The sequence below is a fragment of the Silurus aristotelis genome (assembly GCF_946808225.1).
Source record: "Silurus aristotelis genome assembly, chromosome: 8".
NCBI lineage: Eukaryota > Metazoa > Chordata > Actinopteri > Siluriformes > Siluridae > Silurus > Silurus aristotelis.
The window spans coordinates 8,940,358-8,956,255 of record NC_139581.1 but is presented as its reverse complement, the minus strand read 5'-3'; the positions used below and the strand labels follow the sequence as shown (position 1 = coordinate 8,956,255).

The window sequence follows — 15,898 nt, the reverse complement described above, 5'->3', positions numbered from 1 at the left end:
GGTTGCTGGATGAACCATTTAAATATTAGATTAAACACTTTTTAGACAATTTTATTTACCTAATTATTTGAATAAACATTACCCTTAATTTGAATATAAAAAAAATAAATAAATATATATATATATATATATATATATATATATATATATATATATATATATATATATATATATATATATATATATATATATATATACATATAAATATATATATAAATAACATTTTATTTTTATTTTTTTTTATTATTATCTCATTATCTTTATTATTACCATCTTCTTTTATTCAAATGAAATCCAGGTCATTTTCTCTGCAGCTTTCTTCTGTTTCCTCTGATATTAACCCTCATAAAAATAAGATAAATTGGGTGAGTATAAATTTACACTGTATGGGCAAAAATTTGTTGAGACCTGATCTTAAGATTTGTATGTACTTTTTAAACATCCCAATCCACATTTAGTCCCCATTTGCTGATATAATAACCTCCACTCTTCTGGGAAGAAATGTTTGTGCTTATTCAGCCACAAGGACAATAGTAATGTAAGGTACTGATGTAGGGTGAGGAGACCTGGGGTGCAGTCAGCATTCCAATTCATCAAAAAAAGGTGTTATATATTTGAGGTCAGAGCCATATATAGCCGTATAGCAAGCCACTCAAAAGATTCCACTCCACACCATGTAAAATCTACATGTAGCTGATGTAACAGGTTTGAGTCTAATGGTTAGTGAGAGGAAAACGAAGACTCCTATACAACGGTGTACCTCCAACTTTGTGGTAACAGTTTGGGGAAGAATCACATTTGGCTGGAAAAGTCAGGTGTCCCAATAATTGTATCCAAATAATGTACTGACAATAAATGTTTGGCTAAATCAGGGGTCGGCAACCTTCACCACACAAAGAGCCATTTGGACCTGTTTCCCACAGAAAAGAAAACACTGGGAGCCACAAAACCCTTTTGACATTTAAATTGAAATAACACTACTGTCAGGGATTCACCCTGCCACGCCCCCCCCTGTAGCTGTCAGGGATTCACCCTGCCACGCCCCCCTCTGTAGCTGTCAGGGATTCACCCTGCCACGCCCCCCCCTGTAGCTGTCAGGGATTCACCCTGCCACGCCCCCCCTCGATAGCAGTCACGCTGCTTCCCAAGATTACCGACAGCTGTGGCTCATGAAAGATCAGACTACATAAACTCACGTTCTTGAGTCACAGGCTGTCGGTCGTTATATTGTCATTCCGGTAAATCGCGTGGCTGCTCGACCGCGGGCATTCACCGCTGGCTAGAACTCCGGAATCCATTTCCGTATTGGATTACTCATTGCCGAAAGCTTTACTTTAATTTGGATTATGTTTTGGACATTCGCGCTCAGGATGGAGAACTCGATTTGCGCGGATGTCATTGTTTGTTGTTTTCCTCGGCTTGTGAGTTTTTGTGTTGTACGGTTTGAATTAAAGACAATGATCGGACTTTATCTGCTTCCGCGTTTGCAGCCTGACTACATGTAACGTTTTTGTTTTTTTTGCCTTTATGCTATGTATAATCAAACCATAATGTGTTGCATTTATGAAATCAATGAACTGCAGAGAGAATGAAATTACATTTCTGCATGCAACAAAAAAATTGTGAACTCCTTAAAAAAAGACATTGGGTTGAAGGTTACTTTCAAGTAAAATACTCAATGTCTATTTGAGTCCTTCTTGTATTTATGAAAAGAACGCCGAACATAAATTATCCACCGGCAGCAAACCACAAATGCCGTCCTCTTCTGTGTGCCGTCAACCAAAGTTTAAGAAGTCGCGTGCCGGTGGGTGTCGCACATTAGCGGTTGTGACGCATATGAAGAGCGACAAAAACCTTAAGTTTTATTTAGATTTTACAAGATCACCAAAATCTTCAAATTTAGAATTACATTTTAAAAACTAACGAACTAAAATAAAATACATTTTAATTAAATACTCATTATTTATTTTCCAAAGCCACAGGGAGCCGCAGAAGAGGGATGAAAGAGCCGCATGCGGCTCCGGAGCCGCGGGTTGCCGATCCCCTGGGCTAAATGATAGATATCCATATCCATAATAGATCATCCAATAATAATTAATTCTCACTGGAAGGCCAAACCTTTTCAAAATAAACGTTGTTTACTAGAATTATTAATTATAGATTGTTTTTATAACAGGTTAATAAATGGACATTACATATGAAGAAGTACGCATTAGTGGCAGTTCATCTTATTATTAGAAAAAGTGCTAATCATGACATTTTTAGAAACTTATGACAGGGAAAAAATGTTAACTAGAAAAAGTACTGATTATAATGTATAATATATATAATCATACATGTTGCAATACAGATTTAAGTAAATATGTGTTTGCTGTAATATTTTTGGAAATAATATAAATATTGAAAAATACAGTATTATGAAATTACACATTGTATTAGGGGTATCATACAAAGGAAAGGCGAAGAACATGAAATTGCACAGAGAGTAACTCAAGATCAGGGTCAGGTTCACTCGGCATCAGGATCGCGGTAGCAGTAATGGTAGCTCAGTGTTTAAGGTGTTGGTTTACCGATCAGCAGGTCCCCACAAGGTCTGGGATTCAAGCCCCGGCATCACCAAAGTAAAATATTTCGGGGGAGTGATAGCTCAGTGGTTAAGGTGCTGGGTTACTGATTGAAAGGTCGGGGTTCAAGCCCCAGTATTGCCAAGCTGCCACTTTTGGGCTCCTGAGCAAGGCCCTTAACCCTTTGTGCTCCAGGGGCGCCGTATGATGGCCGACCCTGTGCTCTGACACCAGCCTCTAAGCAAGCTGCGATATGCAACAAGAAAAAATTTCATGGTGCTGTAACATATATGTGACGAATAAAGACTATTATAATCTATTCTATTCTAAGCCTGAGAATCTAACCCCAATAAAAAAAAATATTTTTTATATGTTTTTCTTACCACAATTTTTTTTCTTACCATATTGTATTCACAATTGAACATAGAAAACATATCAAATCTTTAAAGTAAGGGAATTTACCATTTTAAGGGGAAAAAAGATACATTTTTAATTTGATGATTGCAACACATCTCAAAAAGGTGAGACAGGGTTGTGATCACCTCTTGTTTTAATAACTGTTCGTGTACATCTGGGAACCGAGAAGACCATTTGCTGGAGTTTCTGGAAAGGAATGTTTTCCCATTCATGTCTTATACTATTTAGCTGTTTTGTTTCATCTTTTTGTAATATTACTTGTTTAAAGATGCACCCAGACTCCTATGAAGCCATGCTGTTGTATTAAATGCAGTAGGTGATTTAACATTGTCTTGCGGAAATATGTTAGACCTTCCCTGAAAAAGACATCATCTGGATGTAGACAAATGTTGCTCTAAAACCTTTTAGCATTAATTGTGTCTTTCCAGAAGCGAAAGCTGCCAATGCACCCCCAATACATTTAGAGATGCACACATTTGAACTGAGAACTGATGACAAGAATGGTCCCTTTTTCTCTTTAGTCTGGAGGATGTGGTTTCCATGGTTTCCAAAAAAAGTTTATTACCGCAGAACAGGTTTTCACTTTGCCGTAGTCTTTTTTTAATTGAGCTTTGGCATAGAGAAGTGACAGCATTTCTGAATCATGTTCACAGATGGCTTCTTCTTTGTATTATACAACTGTATTTGTGGATGACACATGATTTCTGGAGGGATGTCTAAACCCATGTAGTGATTTCCATTACAGAACCATGTCTGGTTTTAATGCAGTGCTGCCTGAGGGCCTAAAGATCACAGGCATCCAATATTGATTTTTGCCCTTGTCCCATGTGCATTCAAAGCCTTCCCAATTTTATGTTGAGCATCACTATTCTGAAAATGTTTCTATATCTTGTAGACTTCGGAGGGATTCTTCCCTCTAAGTTACTCCTTCTATACCCAATCATGTTACTGACCTGTTTCCTGCAGATGTTTTTTTTTTTTAGTAAAACGTATGATTCTAGACTTTTGTTGCGTCGTCCCAACTGTTTTAAGATGCCTTGCAGCCATCAAATTCAACATTTCCTCATTTTTTTGCTGAAAATGGTACATTTGCTTTATTTAAACACTCTTTTATCCTTTATGTTTTTATTTCATATTCTACTGTTAATAATGGGTTTATAATAATAATTTAATAATGGGTTTATAAAAATTGCACCATCATTGCATTTTGTATTTACTTTTTACAGTGTTCCAACTTTTTGGGAACTGGGGTTGTATATGGGAATGTTGTTTGACAGGCAAGAACACTGAGAGGGAAAAAACAAAATATTATTATTAGATTAGAGGCCATTAGAGCATCAGAACACTGTAGCAATATGTTTTTGGGTACATGCTGTAACCGCCTCAGGAAATGTTGAATACTTTATTGACATTCTAATCTTGGGTGCTGTTAGTTACATAACTGGTAATACGTTATACAGTTAATTGATTTTCTAATGAAATTTGCTCATCATGTGCTGCTGACAGAAGTACATTTTGATTATTTCATGGTTTATTAGGAAAGAAGGGCTAAAATTTGAATCTATGACCTCTCACACTCAAATCATGAATCTTATCCATATGCAAATCTAGTCAGACATTTTTCTTTTGCTTCTTTTACTCCCACTGGATACTTAAAGTTCTTTTGAGTGAATCTTTTTGATGATGTAGTCAGCAATCTTCAATTTCCTCCATGGAGCCTTTGAGCTGTGTTCCATCATCTGCCTCTCGCTACACTGTTTGGCTGCTCAGGGAAGCTGTGAGTGGGAGAGAAAAGCAATCGATTCAACTCTCCGTCAGCTGAAACACTGCGGGGGATTATGGCAAAGGCCATGCTTCTGTGCTCAAGAATAATACTGTTAGAATCACAGAACACTGAAAGTCAATCTTTAGGTTTTTGGTTTTTAAAGAATTGCTATTTTGACTTGTGCGCAGTGAAAGTTTTCTGCTTTGCAAAAGCGCATTAAAGCATAAAGAGACAGCTTATATAAGAGTAAGAGAATGTTGAAAGATGGGGAATAAACAACTGAGGGTACTGTAGGTGTGTGTGTGTGTGTGTGTGTCTATGTCTTAATAAATATGACAGGCATAACATAAATAAATTATGTAATTATGTCAGTTGGTATCACTATGTAAAGGATATCAAATTCAACACTAAGTGCAATTGTAATCAAGTCTTCCTCTGCAAAAGTCATATAAATATATAAGATAAGAACAGAACAGTCTGCCTGTGCAGTAATAAATAAGTACAGAACCAAACCCACCAAACTGTGCCATTGTCGGAAAACGCTTAAGCAAAACTTAAACAAGAAAAAAAAGCAGTTTTAAAAAAGTTTATCTTAAAATTAAAGAAAAAGTGAAACAGGAGGATGTCCCAATTTGTTTGTATCCTGAACCCAAAATTGAAATATTGATTTTGAAATTTAGATTAGATTATAGTTTTGCATTCAGCTCGTACCCAACTGAGTGTGTGGAAGACATGCTGCAGCTTCACATGGTTTAAAGTGTAAATGCTGTTACACTTATGTTCAGATGCTACATAATTATAGAATAGGGCAAGGAGCAAAATCTAAGACGGCCCCTGTCCGGTGAACAATAACCTGAATGTGGGTTACCTTTGTGTATGTGAATTCCTGTTTAAGATTATGCATACTTTAAATGTTTTAAATACTTATTAGCTAATTAACTGATTAAATAATTGATGAAAGGATTGAAAAAAAAATAATAAAATTTTTGTCTCTTGAACTCAGAACTAAATAATTAAAATTTTAAGTTTACAAATTAAGATTAGGAACATGAAGATCATGCTCAACTGAGTGTGTGTAGGAAACACACTGCAGCTTCACACACAGTTTGAAGTGTAAATTGCTTTTAAACTTACAGTATATTAGGATGCAACACAAGTATAGAATGAGGTCAGGAGCAAAACAAAAGATGCAACAAAAGCTACCGAACCTTTGTTACCTTCTTATGAATGATAAAAAGGTAACATTAATGCTTTAACTCATTGCTAAAAAAAATTATAACAAAAATTGTCAAAAGATAAAAGGTAGTGAATGTGTGTTATGTTTTTTTGTAAGAGAATTCCTTGGTTCAAATTATATTTCCTTTTTATATTATTTCACTATTATTTCATAATTTAAGAAAATATGTATCGTCTAACTGCTATAATACGTTGGGATGCTATGCTGTCATAGAAGAATACGCACAGCAGTGCCATACAGGTTACACAAAGTATGTTTAAATCCATTTTAATAGACATCTAATCTACTACTGTTTTGTTATAACACTGTGTTAATATACTAAAATATAATAGCAGTGAGCAATAATATGACCTACTTGAATTAATTAAAGTTAATCATGTTCATAAATAATACATTTTGGAATAAAAAAAATACTATATATGGACAAAAGAACTGGACATTTGATTTTCCTAGGCTTATGTAGTTCTTTTACTTTGGATGCAGTAGCACAAAGTTTTACCTTCACTTGAACTATAACACCCAAACCTGTTCCATCATAACAATAAGGACATGGTTGACATGGGCTGGAGTGGAATATTATGATGGAGGTGACCTGCTATAGAGCTCTGACCGCAACCTTATTGTACACATTTGGGATGAATTGAGATGCTGACTGCACCCCAGATCTCCTCACCTCACCTACATCAGTACCAGATCAGGCATCCAAAAACCTTTGTCCATATAGTGTACTTAAGCTTATTTTAAAAAGTTCCCTCAGATTTTGTTTACTATTTAAAACTACTCCAGAATTCACATTTTGGAATATGTTTCCAGATAGGAGCTGCTTAAAAACGAACAAATCTTCAGCTACAGCACCCTGGGATGTTCAGCAGGCATCAACAAAGAAATGCAACATAACACAAATCACTCATCAGGTTAATGCAGGATCAACTGCAAAACAAAAATGATTTAAAACTATACAGTACAGAGAGTTTAGGTTACAGAGCTGCATATAGTGTTATTGTTATATATGATATGGAGTGCAGAGTGCCTTTATAGTGTCTCTATCACATGTTAACAGTAATGAATTGTATCTCTGCTTCACTTGAGAAAATATACAGAAGAAAGACTTGTTTTAAATGCACAGTATGAATACATTAAATGTTACACGTGTCTCATTTTACCTAGACATATACTAAAAGTGAAAAAGAAAAAAGTACTGGTGAGGTTTAGGATACTGATGGCAAACAAGTCCATGTGTATGTTGTTGCTATAGAAACAACAGTGCCTTAGTAGTGCATACATACATAATAATGCGTTGAATGCATTAATGGGCAAAGTAATGCGTTAATATGAGCCTTCAGCTTTTAGTTGTTCTACTCTCAGGGCTAATGTTGTTGAAAATGAGACAACATATTTCAAGCAAACAGCATACATAAAGTGCGAAACAATGAATTAACAAGATGAAAAATTACAAATGTTGGATTTCTTCCTACAACCGTTTTTATCTATTATCTGTATTGCTAAAATGTTTAATCAGCTTCAGGGTGAGTGCAAAAGTTTGCACACCCCTGTTGCAACGCGATGACGAAGATCGATACTGTGTGTGTGTGTTATTCAGGGACATGGGTGGGTGTGCATGCTCCATTTAAATATGAAAATCCTGCCATCTACAGAATGAGCTGTGCAATTAGACAACACCGCCTCACTTATAATGGTTCACATTCGGATGGTGCAATGTGTTTTGTTTTGCATTTGAGAGAAAAAACTACCTCCGTATTCAGTCAGATTTATTACAAACGCAAGACACACACATTTCAGAATGCAAGCTAATATAAAGGATGAAATCATAGATTTCAAATGCATGGATTTCAAAATGATTAGTTTGAACTGGCATTATATAACACTTATATAATGAACAAACCCTCAGCACTAACACATCATTTTCAACGTTACCAAAAGAACGTTTCAACTAATGGATTCTGAAGAGTAAACAAAATGTGTATGTCAGGGTGACACACAGAAACACACAGCTGCACGACTTGTTTTTAACCTTCCTCTGTTCTTCCACAGCACATTACTGCTACACTCCCTTTACTGGTTTCCTGTAGCTTTTCACAGCAGATTTAAAACACTGATGCTCACCTACAAATCCAATAAAATGGACCATTGCCATGCTCCCTCCAATCCTGAACCATTGCTTGACAGGTTTCACCATGTACATTTCTCAGGTAGGAGTAAGACAAACTTCAAGACTCTTCTCTGGCACTTATGGTGTGGAATAACCTTCCAGCAGAGTCACTAACAGAAATTCACCTACCATTTCTGCTATTAAAAAAAAGTCTATTTTGTCTCCCATCAGAGTTTCAGAGTTTTAGGCATTTTTAATCTGTCCCCTAATGAATCTTTATCAGAATGTATTTATTGATAAAGATTGAAGTTCACTTTTTTTAAGTGGCTGTGGATAAGGCCGCCTACCAAATGCAATAAATGTAACTATGACTCGCCCACAGTTCCTTGCTGAGTTTGTATGACGCTTCATTGAGAATGAATGTGTGTGAAATTCCCCATAGCATATTCAAGTTTACTGGTTTAACACCTTCTTTGGACAGTACATATTCAACCATAGTTTCAAGTCAAGTTACATGGTGTAAATGTGTGAGTGAAAAAGCTTTACATGACTGAAAGTGTTAAGACAGAGTAAAAGGAAATGAACACACAGAAAAAGCAGTGTTGTATTGCATAGGCCATGCAGAGAATACAGCTTCTGAAAATTATGAAATAGTTAATGAAAGAAAGGTCATTCATTGCTACATTAACAAGCAGCAGTATTTTAGTCTTGCTTGTTTAGATGTTTTTCTACCTGGCAGTGGCGTCTCCGAGATCAGGTGTGTGGACGCGTTGTTGGTATTGCAGTTTAGGAGTGAATGGGTGGGTATTATTTGGAATGGTGCAGCACTGGTAGAGGTTTCTTCCTCACCATCTCCAATGATAACGAGCTCCGCTTGAATGGACCCCTCATAGCTCTGTGTGTCTTGTGTAACCTCTTCGGCATTCTGATATCCCATGAAGATCATAGTGACAGGTTCATCTGAAGGCAAAGTGTTTAAGACACTGAGTTTAGGGTCCTCCTCTCTGTAAGACAAAGGAGGTATATGATTCACATGCTGGCTATCAGTTCTTCTATGTCTCTCACAGGGGTCGTAAATCTGTCTTGGGTCACATCTCGTTTTGCTTCCATACATCTCAAAATTCTTGCCATTGCTGTTGTGATCATTCTCGTGCTGGTCACTGTATTGGGTGAAGTCGCAAGCAGGTTCCTGAATTTCCTGGTAGGGATAGTGTATACCACTGTGATTGTACTCTGGCCACTCATTCATTTCCATATTATAAAGCTCTGAGCAAGGGCTGTGCTGATAGTGCTTGAGATGCGGAGGCTCATGATGGTCTTGAGGCTTCTTCCTTTTCTCTGTGGCCTGTTTCAGGAGCTCCTCCACCTCCTTAGGGCTAAGCTCATCCACTCCATTGGGTTCAGGTTGATCCAAGGCACTGTGCAACGCATACACAGACTTACGGCCATCATCGTACACCTTGATGCCACGCTGCTGTAATTCCTGGGCCGGGACTGTGCAGGTAGAAAGGACATGGCTCTTGCCGGTGCGCAGGTCTTTCTGAACGTTGATTTCCATGGCAAGCAAAGCTGTTAGTGCATGTGTGAGAGAGAGTGTGATGATAAGAATATGATTTACAATCCACAAGATGTACTATCATATTTTAAACAGTCATTCATAATATAATTGAGCAATCCAAATGTAAATATTCAGAACATCAACCAATCAACTCAAAATTCAGTCAAACAAACAATTATTACCAGGTTTCTGTTGTTCATGATTGAGTCTTTGATCCACGGATGTCTGTTTCCTCATGTTTAAAGGTGTATAAGATTTTTGAGCATCTGAAATTCCTGAATAAACCTGGATAGGTTCTGCAAAGGCCATAACAATATACATATAGTGGCCAAAAATTATTTTACCAACCAAGTGGAAATGACTAACTGTCTAATAACTTATTTTCTATTTTCTTTACCTGACTTGAAATTTTCATTTGCTGCCTGTAAGAAAATGTAAATGCTGCGGTGAGATGAGCTCTCTAATCGCAAATAATGACAATAAATGCATTCTTAATACTATAATCTACCAATCATGACATTCAGTCTGTAAACAGGATATGCATTAATACTACCTTAATAATGTCTGCTGTGGACTTCTCAATGGCTTTCAGCCTGTGCAGGATGAGGCCTTCATTTGTGGAGATGTTGAGCTCCTCTCTCTCTAGAGCCTCAATTTCTTTCTCTATCCTACAGGACACAGTGATTATGTGACATAATTGAAATTGGATGGATGGCTGCCTGGCTCTAGCTCTCCCCTCTTGGCTCTTACAGAGCATAGATGAGCTCTGGTAAAGAATCCAGACACGGTTCGATGCCAGCCAGTCACACTGTTGGCATTGATTTTTTCAAATCACACAACGTCTAGTACTTTGTCATTTACAAGCAATGTGGAATAATCTACAGATAGCAAGAGGGTGTTGCAGGTCAATAAGCGTGACATTAGAAAATATTTGGCAGCATTCTGTGAGTTGACTTTGCGAAATATGTACGGCACGTACTTATCGTTGGTCTCAGTAATTTCACAAATTCATCACAAGTGAGACAGACACCAGGATTGCCAAGTTAGGGGGCAAGAGCTTATACATGAACCTATAATAGCTCATAGCATCACACTGTTGCATCTCTGTTGCGTCATGCTTCATTCTTTTTCTATGGCATGAAATCAGGGAGGTGTAAGGGGCAAATGAATAGAACAAAATGCAGTTCTTTAAATGCCACTATAGCTTTCCTACAAAGGACCCTTCTACTTATTTTAGAACAGAAAATAACTGAATAGAGTTTATTTCCTTTTAAAGGTCAATCTATTTTGGGAAGTGAAGCATCGCCAATCTGGGACAAATAAAGGTGAACAAATTAACCTATGAGGCATTTAATTACTATGGTGTATTTGCGATTAAAAATAAATATTAGATTGTATCATATACTGAATATATATTTTGCTGTCTAATACTTGCGACAAGTATTTATAATTTTTCTTAACTATCCTAACCTTATTGCTATAAAAGTTTTTACAATAAACGTAAACTTAAAGCGGCTTTTATTATTATTGTATTAAGCAGAGGTGACAGCAATGAGCAGAAACTTCCTAGGATATAGTTAAGCAGTAAGGAACCTTGGCTTCTTCTGGAAATAAGAAGTTATTTTTATATCAGATATCTTTGGAATCGGTCCACTTGATCTAAAGAAGGTTGTTCAGCAGACAATTAAGAAAGGCAGAACTGAGACTTATATGTCCAGAATAGCCACCACAGGGCTCAAGGGTGGCAGAAACAGGATCCAGTTTGTTCTTTTAGGAATCTAGTTGGATGGTGTATTATTAATATAGAAATATTTTGTATATTGCTTGTCTAGTATTTTAATAAATAGAATGGAGCATCATAGTTATATGCATGGTTCTTTAAAAAGAAAGAACCGATTTCATCACGCAATATTTTATTAAGGAAAAGTAATAAAAAAGTCCAGCCAAGTCACAAGTATTATACTCACAATTTATCAAATTTCAACTTAGATAACTCCTCTTTCAAATGGTCACTTACTCATTCCATGACGCTGCTTGAGAACTGAAGCAATGCGTCATGATATTGGTTCATTCTTTTTGAATAACTCTGTATTAGACCTAAATACACACATATATCTAGTATTTTATATCTAAACCAGCCTATATGGTTAGGAAGGGCATCCAGCGTAAAACGTGCCAAATCAAATATGCAGATATAGTATCCAACATCTTAAAGAGTCTACTTACCGATGAATGTTGCTCTGTAGTGTTTTGGTCTGCTGGATAACATCCTGAGCTTTTTGCTCTTTCTGGGCAGCTCCAGTGCTTGTACCACCCATAAGCCATAGATCTCTTGCTGATTTTTTCTGTGACATGTAACAAAAAGAACACTTCTACAGATATTGTTTGCACGGTTAATAGTAGAGATAAGATATATACATACATGTGTATATGTATGATTTTAAATATACTGTACAATCACACATCCACTAATATGCACATCTGCTCAGATAAACAGCAAATCATCTGGCACTAACACCCATGTCATAGTTATATACTGTCAAAATTGACATCTCCACAAGTCTATCCAAAAAAAGTAGATGCTAAACATAATTTCTTAATTATTGCTAAAATTCACCTTTAGCTGCTGAAGTTTCAGTTTTTCCTTGTCGATTTCCAGCCGCTTTGATGCGATGTCCTCCTGGATTTTTCGTTTATTCTGTTCATGTACGTGTGTAGGAAAAAAAAAGAAAACATTCCTAACATTAAAGCTAAAAGAGTTATATCATTTTTTTTGCCTTATATACACTCTGCAAAAATGTATTAAACAAGTTTATAGAGTAAATCAGCATGAATAAAGTCCTTTACATACTCCATGGAATTTTCTTTGTAATAAAAAAGAATACATTACTGTTATAGCTTGAAGTCTCTCCTTTAATAGTTCTGTCTCTTCCATCGTGACTCTAGCAAGAAAAAACAATTCTCAGTTACAGATACATTTCATTTCCAAGTATATTATTCTGTCGCTTCGAGGTCTGACTAATGTGCGGAGTGGATGTGGATTGGACTAAATGAGCTGAATGTTATATGAAGTAACTGAAGATCTATCAGGAAATCAGCAGACTCATGCCGCTCTCTTCCTCTCTGTTATACCAGGAATAGCATGTGTGGAGGCTCTGACCCACACATGGACTCCAAAAATAATCTGCCTGATAGGATTTGGTCATCAGAGCCATTCATCATTCAGCACTCTTCTAAATCTGTGCAGTTCATCAGTGGAGATCTGCGTGTTTCATACATGACAGATAATGTACAGTATATGGAAAATAATACATATATTATATACTATTATATACTATAATGTACTATAATACATTGTATTATCAATACAATGTAGGCTTCACATACCAAGCTGGCTACTGAAATTACCAGTGGATTCACAGTGAATCCCATCTTCTGGCATCCTAATAAATTCTAAATCATGAGTAGTCTTTATAATGAAATGTCCAGGAATTCCATATTCTGACAAATTTAAGGAAAATGGAAACAGTATAAATCTACACACTGTACAGTATATATGTTTAACTTCCAGGTCATGGAGGTCAATCATATCAGTCAGTAGGTCAGTAATGTGGCAGATATTTATAGTTTGCTGGACAGGAGACATCAGATAAGCAAGTCTACTAAATATTTTTATATGATTTCAGATGAGAGTGTATTATTTCAGTATGATAAAATATTGGTCGTAAAATTTTGTTTGTAAATTACTTTAGGTTTGTATCATTAGTTCAAATGCTGAACAGATGTGGGAGAGTATAAGCATTCAATGAAACATTGCAAGATCCAAGAATGGTCCAAAAGCCGGACGTATGTAAGCAAATGGAAAGTCCCGTTCAGACCCAGCTGCTTAAACATAAGGTTTTTCCAGCAGGACAAACTCCTAAACACACACACACGCACACCCATGAGAATGAGTATGCGGACCCCTCCTGTTTCCTGCATTCCCAGAGGCCTGAAGCAAAGTCTAGAAATAGATAGCAGGCCACTTGGCGCTACAGAGCCACCCTACCCCACTGTGACCTCAACTCATACATCTCTGACGATAGATAACAGGTGACATCATCAACCTTGCTTCAATTCCTGCACAAAACAAACAGGTAGAACTCTGGATCGATGGGAATGGCTTCGTTGCCCACAAGTCAAAGCATTTTCCCACTACTGTACATGAATGTTTTAAAATGTCTATTTCCTTAAAACATACTTCGAAACAAGTAGGAAATAATTTCAGACATCTGACTTTTGCAGTGGTCTTGACCCAATTTCAAAATCTGATCCGTTCATAAACTGCTTATCTTTGAGATATCATAATAAAGTGTATCTTTGATGTGTGCAGAGCCCAAAAGCATAATGCCTATTCTACCTGCCCATAATGATTTTATTCTTCATTGTACAAAATAAATACTCCATTACTGTGAGCCGTAGCCTCACATAGAGATGATGACATATGGACCAAGACCAAAAAGATACGCATTGTGGCTCCACACTTCCAGTTTCCTCAGGAGGGTGTTTCCCCTTATCTGCACTAATCTGATCAACAGTGACTTAATCCACAAATCTCCTGTGGCATCTGTTGCAACCTAACCACCATGCAAACACTATGTAGCACACAGCTATTGTAATACACACAGGCATTAATATAAACTATGAAAATGAATGCAAGTGTTTTAGCAGAAACGAGTTAATTGCTCTCGCATAATTAACAGAGTCTGTCATACAGTTTAATTATGCAAATGGAGGCAATAAAAACAGAAACAGAAACAGAATCAGGAAGAAATTTGTAAGTGTAAGATTTGTTGGCTGTAAGTGTTATAACTTCATCATGCTGCAAATTCTATCAGCAAAAAAAAAAAATAATAAAAAAAAAAAAAAAAAAAAAATTGAAATCCGTTTAAATGGTTTGCACAACAAACATGAGAGCAGACCAAGCAGAGGATGTGCCATAGCACTCTGGTTCATGATTCATTAGATACTTAAAGAGGTTAAAACCTGAGCGAGAACGACTCTCACGTCAACACATGCGTGTCATTCAATCCATCAGGATGACTTCCAGAAACTTAATGTGCACACTTTGTGGCATTAACAGATTAGTTAACACCCACAAGTTAAATGAGTACAAAAAAAACATCATCTTTGACCTCACTGAGGCCACCACATTCTTCAACTACTTCTCTTCACTGAGATCATCATATACATATAATCCTTCTTTTCAGCAAGGGGTTCGGAAGAATATGTGCCAAAATCACCAGACACAAGAAACGTCTTTTCATATGCAGTCAGATTTATCAACAATTCAAATCCCTACATATGATTGTGTTTCGTATACAAGATGTCATAACTTTTTGTGCAATATTTTCAAAGTCTTGCATAAACCTCCTGTTCACAGCAAACATGCCATAGTATCATTTCTGCCTACATCCATTCCTTTTCTCTCTTACTGCAATCATTAATGACACATCAAGGTTTTATTAAAAGCAATACGATTCATTGTGCACCAACTTTAGTGCACCTGAGTAACAAAGCATGATTCGATCCGGTTTCATTTTTATACAGAAATGAAAGTGAATGAAGATTATAAAGACCGATGAAGACCTTTAACTCGTACAGAATATGATATAAATTGTTATGCATATAACCACAACAAGAGCTCAATAACCAAGTCAGTTTCATTGTTTGTAAAACCAAGATAGAATGATTGGATTCTAAATTAGTAATTGTTTTTGGTATAACTTTCCTTTAGAAATTGTAATTTGTAAAACAGTAAAAGAATTGCTGGAATAGAGAATCAAAAATTAATTTTGTTTTTTATAGTGTTCTTTTGTAATGTTTAGTTAATGGAGTCTACAGTATATAAACATAATATTCACTCCACTACTAATGTTATAAAAATATTAAACAATGGTGTTAATGAAAAGCAATAATTATTGAGAGTTATCCAGTCTGACTTTATTTAAAATACTGTATAAGAAAAAGCTACTTGTAGTTAAAGTATTTGAACTCTGTAGTAGAAAAAGGAACACACACTCACCAGGTCTTCTGAAGGGAAAATGATCAGAGTGTTACAACTGCCCTTTAACAGGGCATGCAGGTGCTGTGGGTGGGGAAATGGAGATGAGTGACAACAAGCTGCTCCAATTATATGAAAGCACATTCAATGTCTGAAAATAAATTGTGTAAATGCATTTAAACATTTCAAGCACTACAGCTAATC

General features: G+C 36.2%; 1 protein-coding gene across 3 annotated transcripts; it reads right to left on the bottom strand.

The window, feature by feature from the left end:
* Positions 1–4,370: 4,370 nt before the first annotated feature.
* Positions 4,371–15,736, bottom strand: palmda (palmdelphin a). Of its 3 annotated transcripts, none has more exons than XM_083548036.1 (9): positions 15,716–15,736; positions 12,542–12,593; positions 12,269–12,349; positions 11,878–11,996; positions 10,205–10,319; positions 10,049–10,073; positions 9,834–9,947; positions 8,826–9,662; positions 4,371–4,756 (listed from the first exon to the last, which is right to left on the bottom strand). In XM_083548036.1, exons 2-9 carry the CDS (start codon positions 12,584–12,586, stop codon positions 4,731–4,733), a joined length of 1,362 nt encoding a protein of 453 aa, XP_083404162.1. In that variant the 5' UTR covers positions 12,587–12,593; positions 15,716–15,736; the 3' UTR covers positions 4,371–4,730. The 3 variants fall into 3 exon arrangements, with proteins under 3 accessions (XP_083404162.1, XP_083404163.1, XP_083404164.1); XM_083548037.1 differs by lacking the exon at positions 15,716–15,736 and adding an exon at positions 12,784–12,811; XM_083548038.1 differs by lacking the exon at positions 15,716–15,736 and having other exon boundaries at positions 8,826–9,053; positions 9,159–9,662; positions 12,542–12,763.
* Between the last annotated feature and the right edge of the window lie 162 nt (positions 15,737–15,898).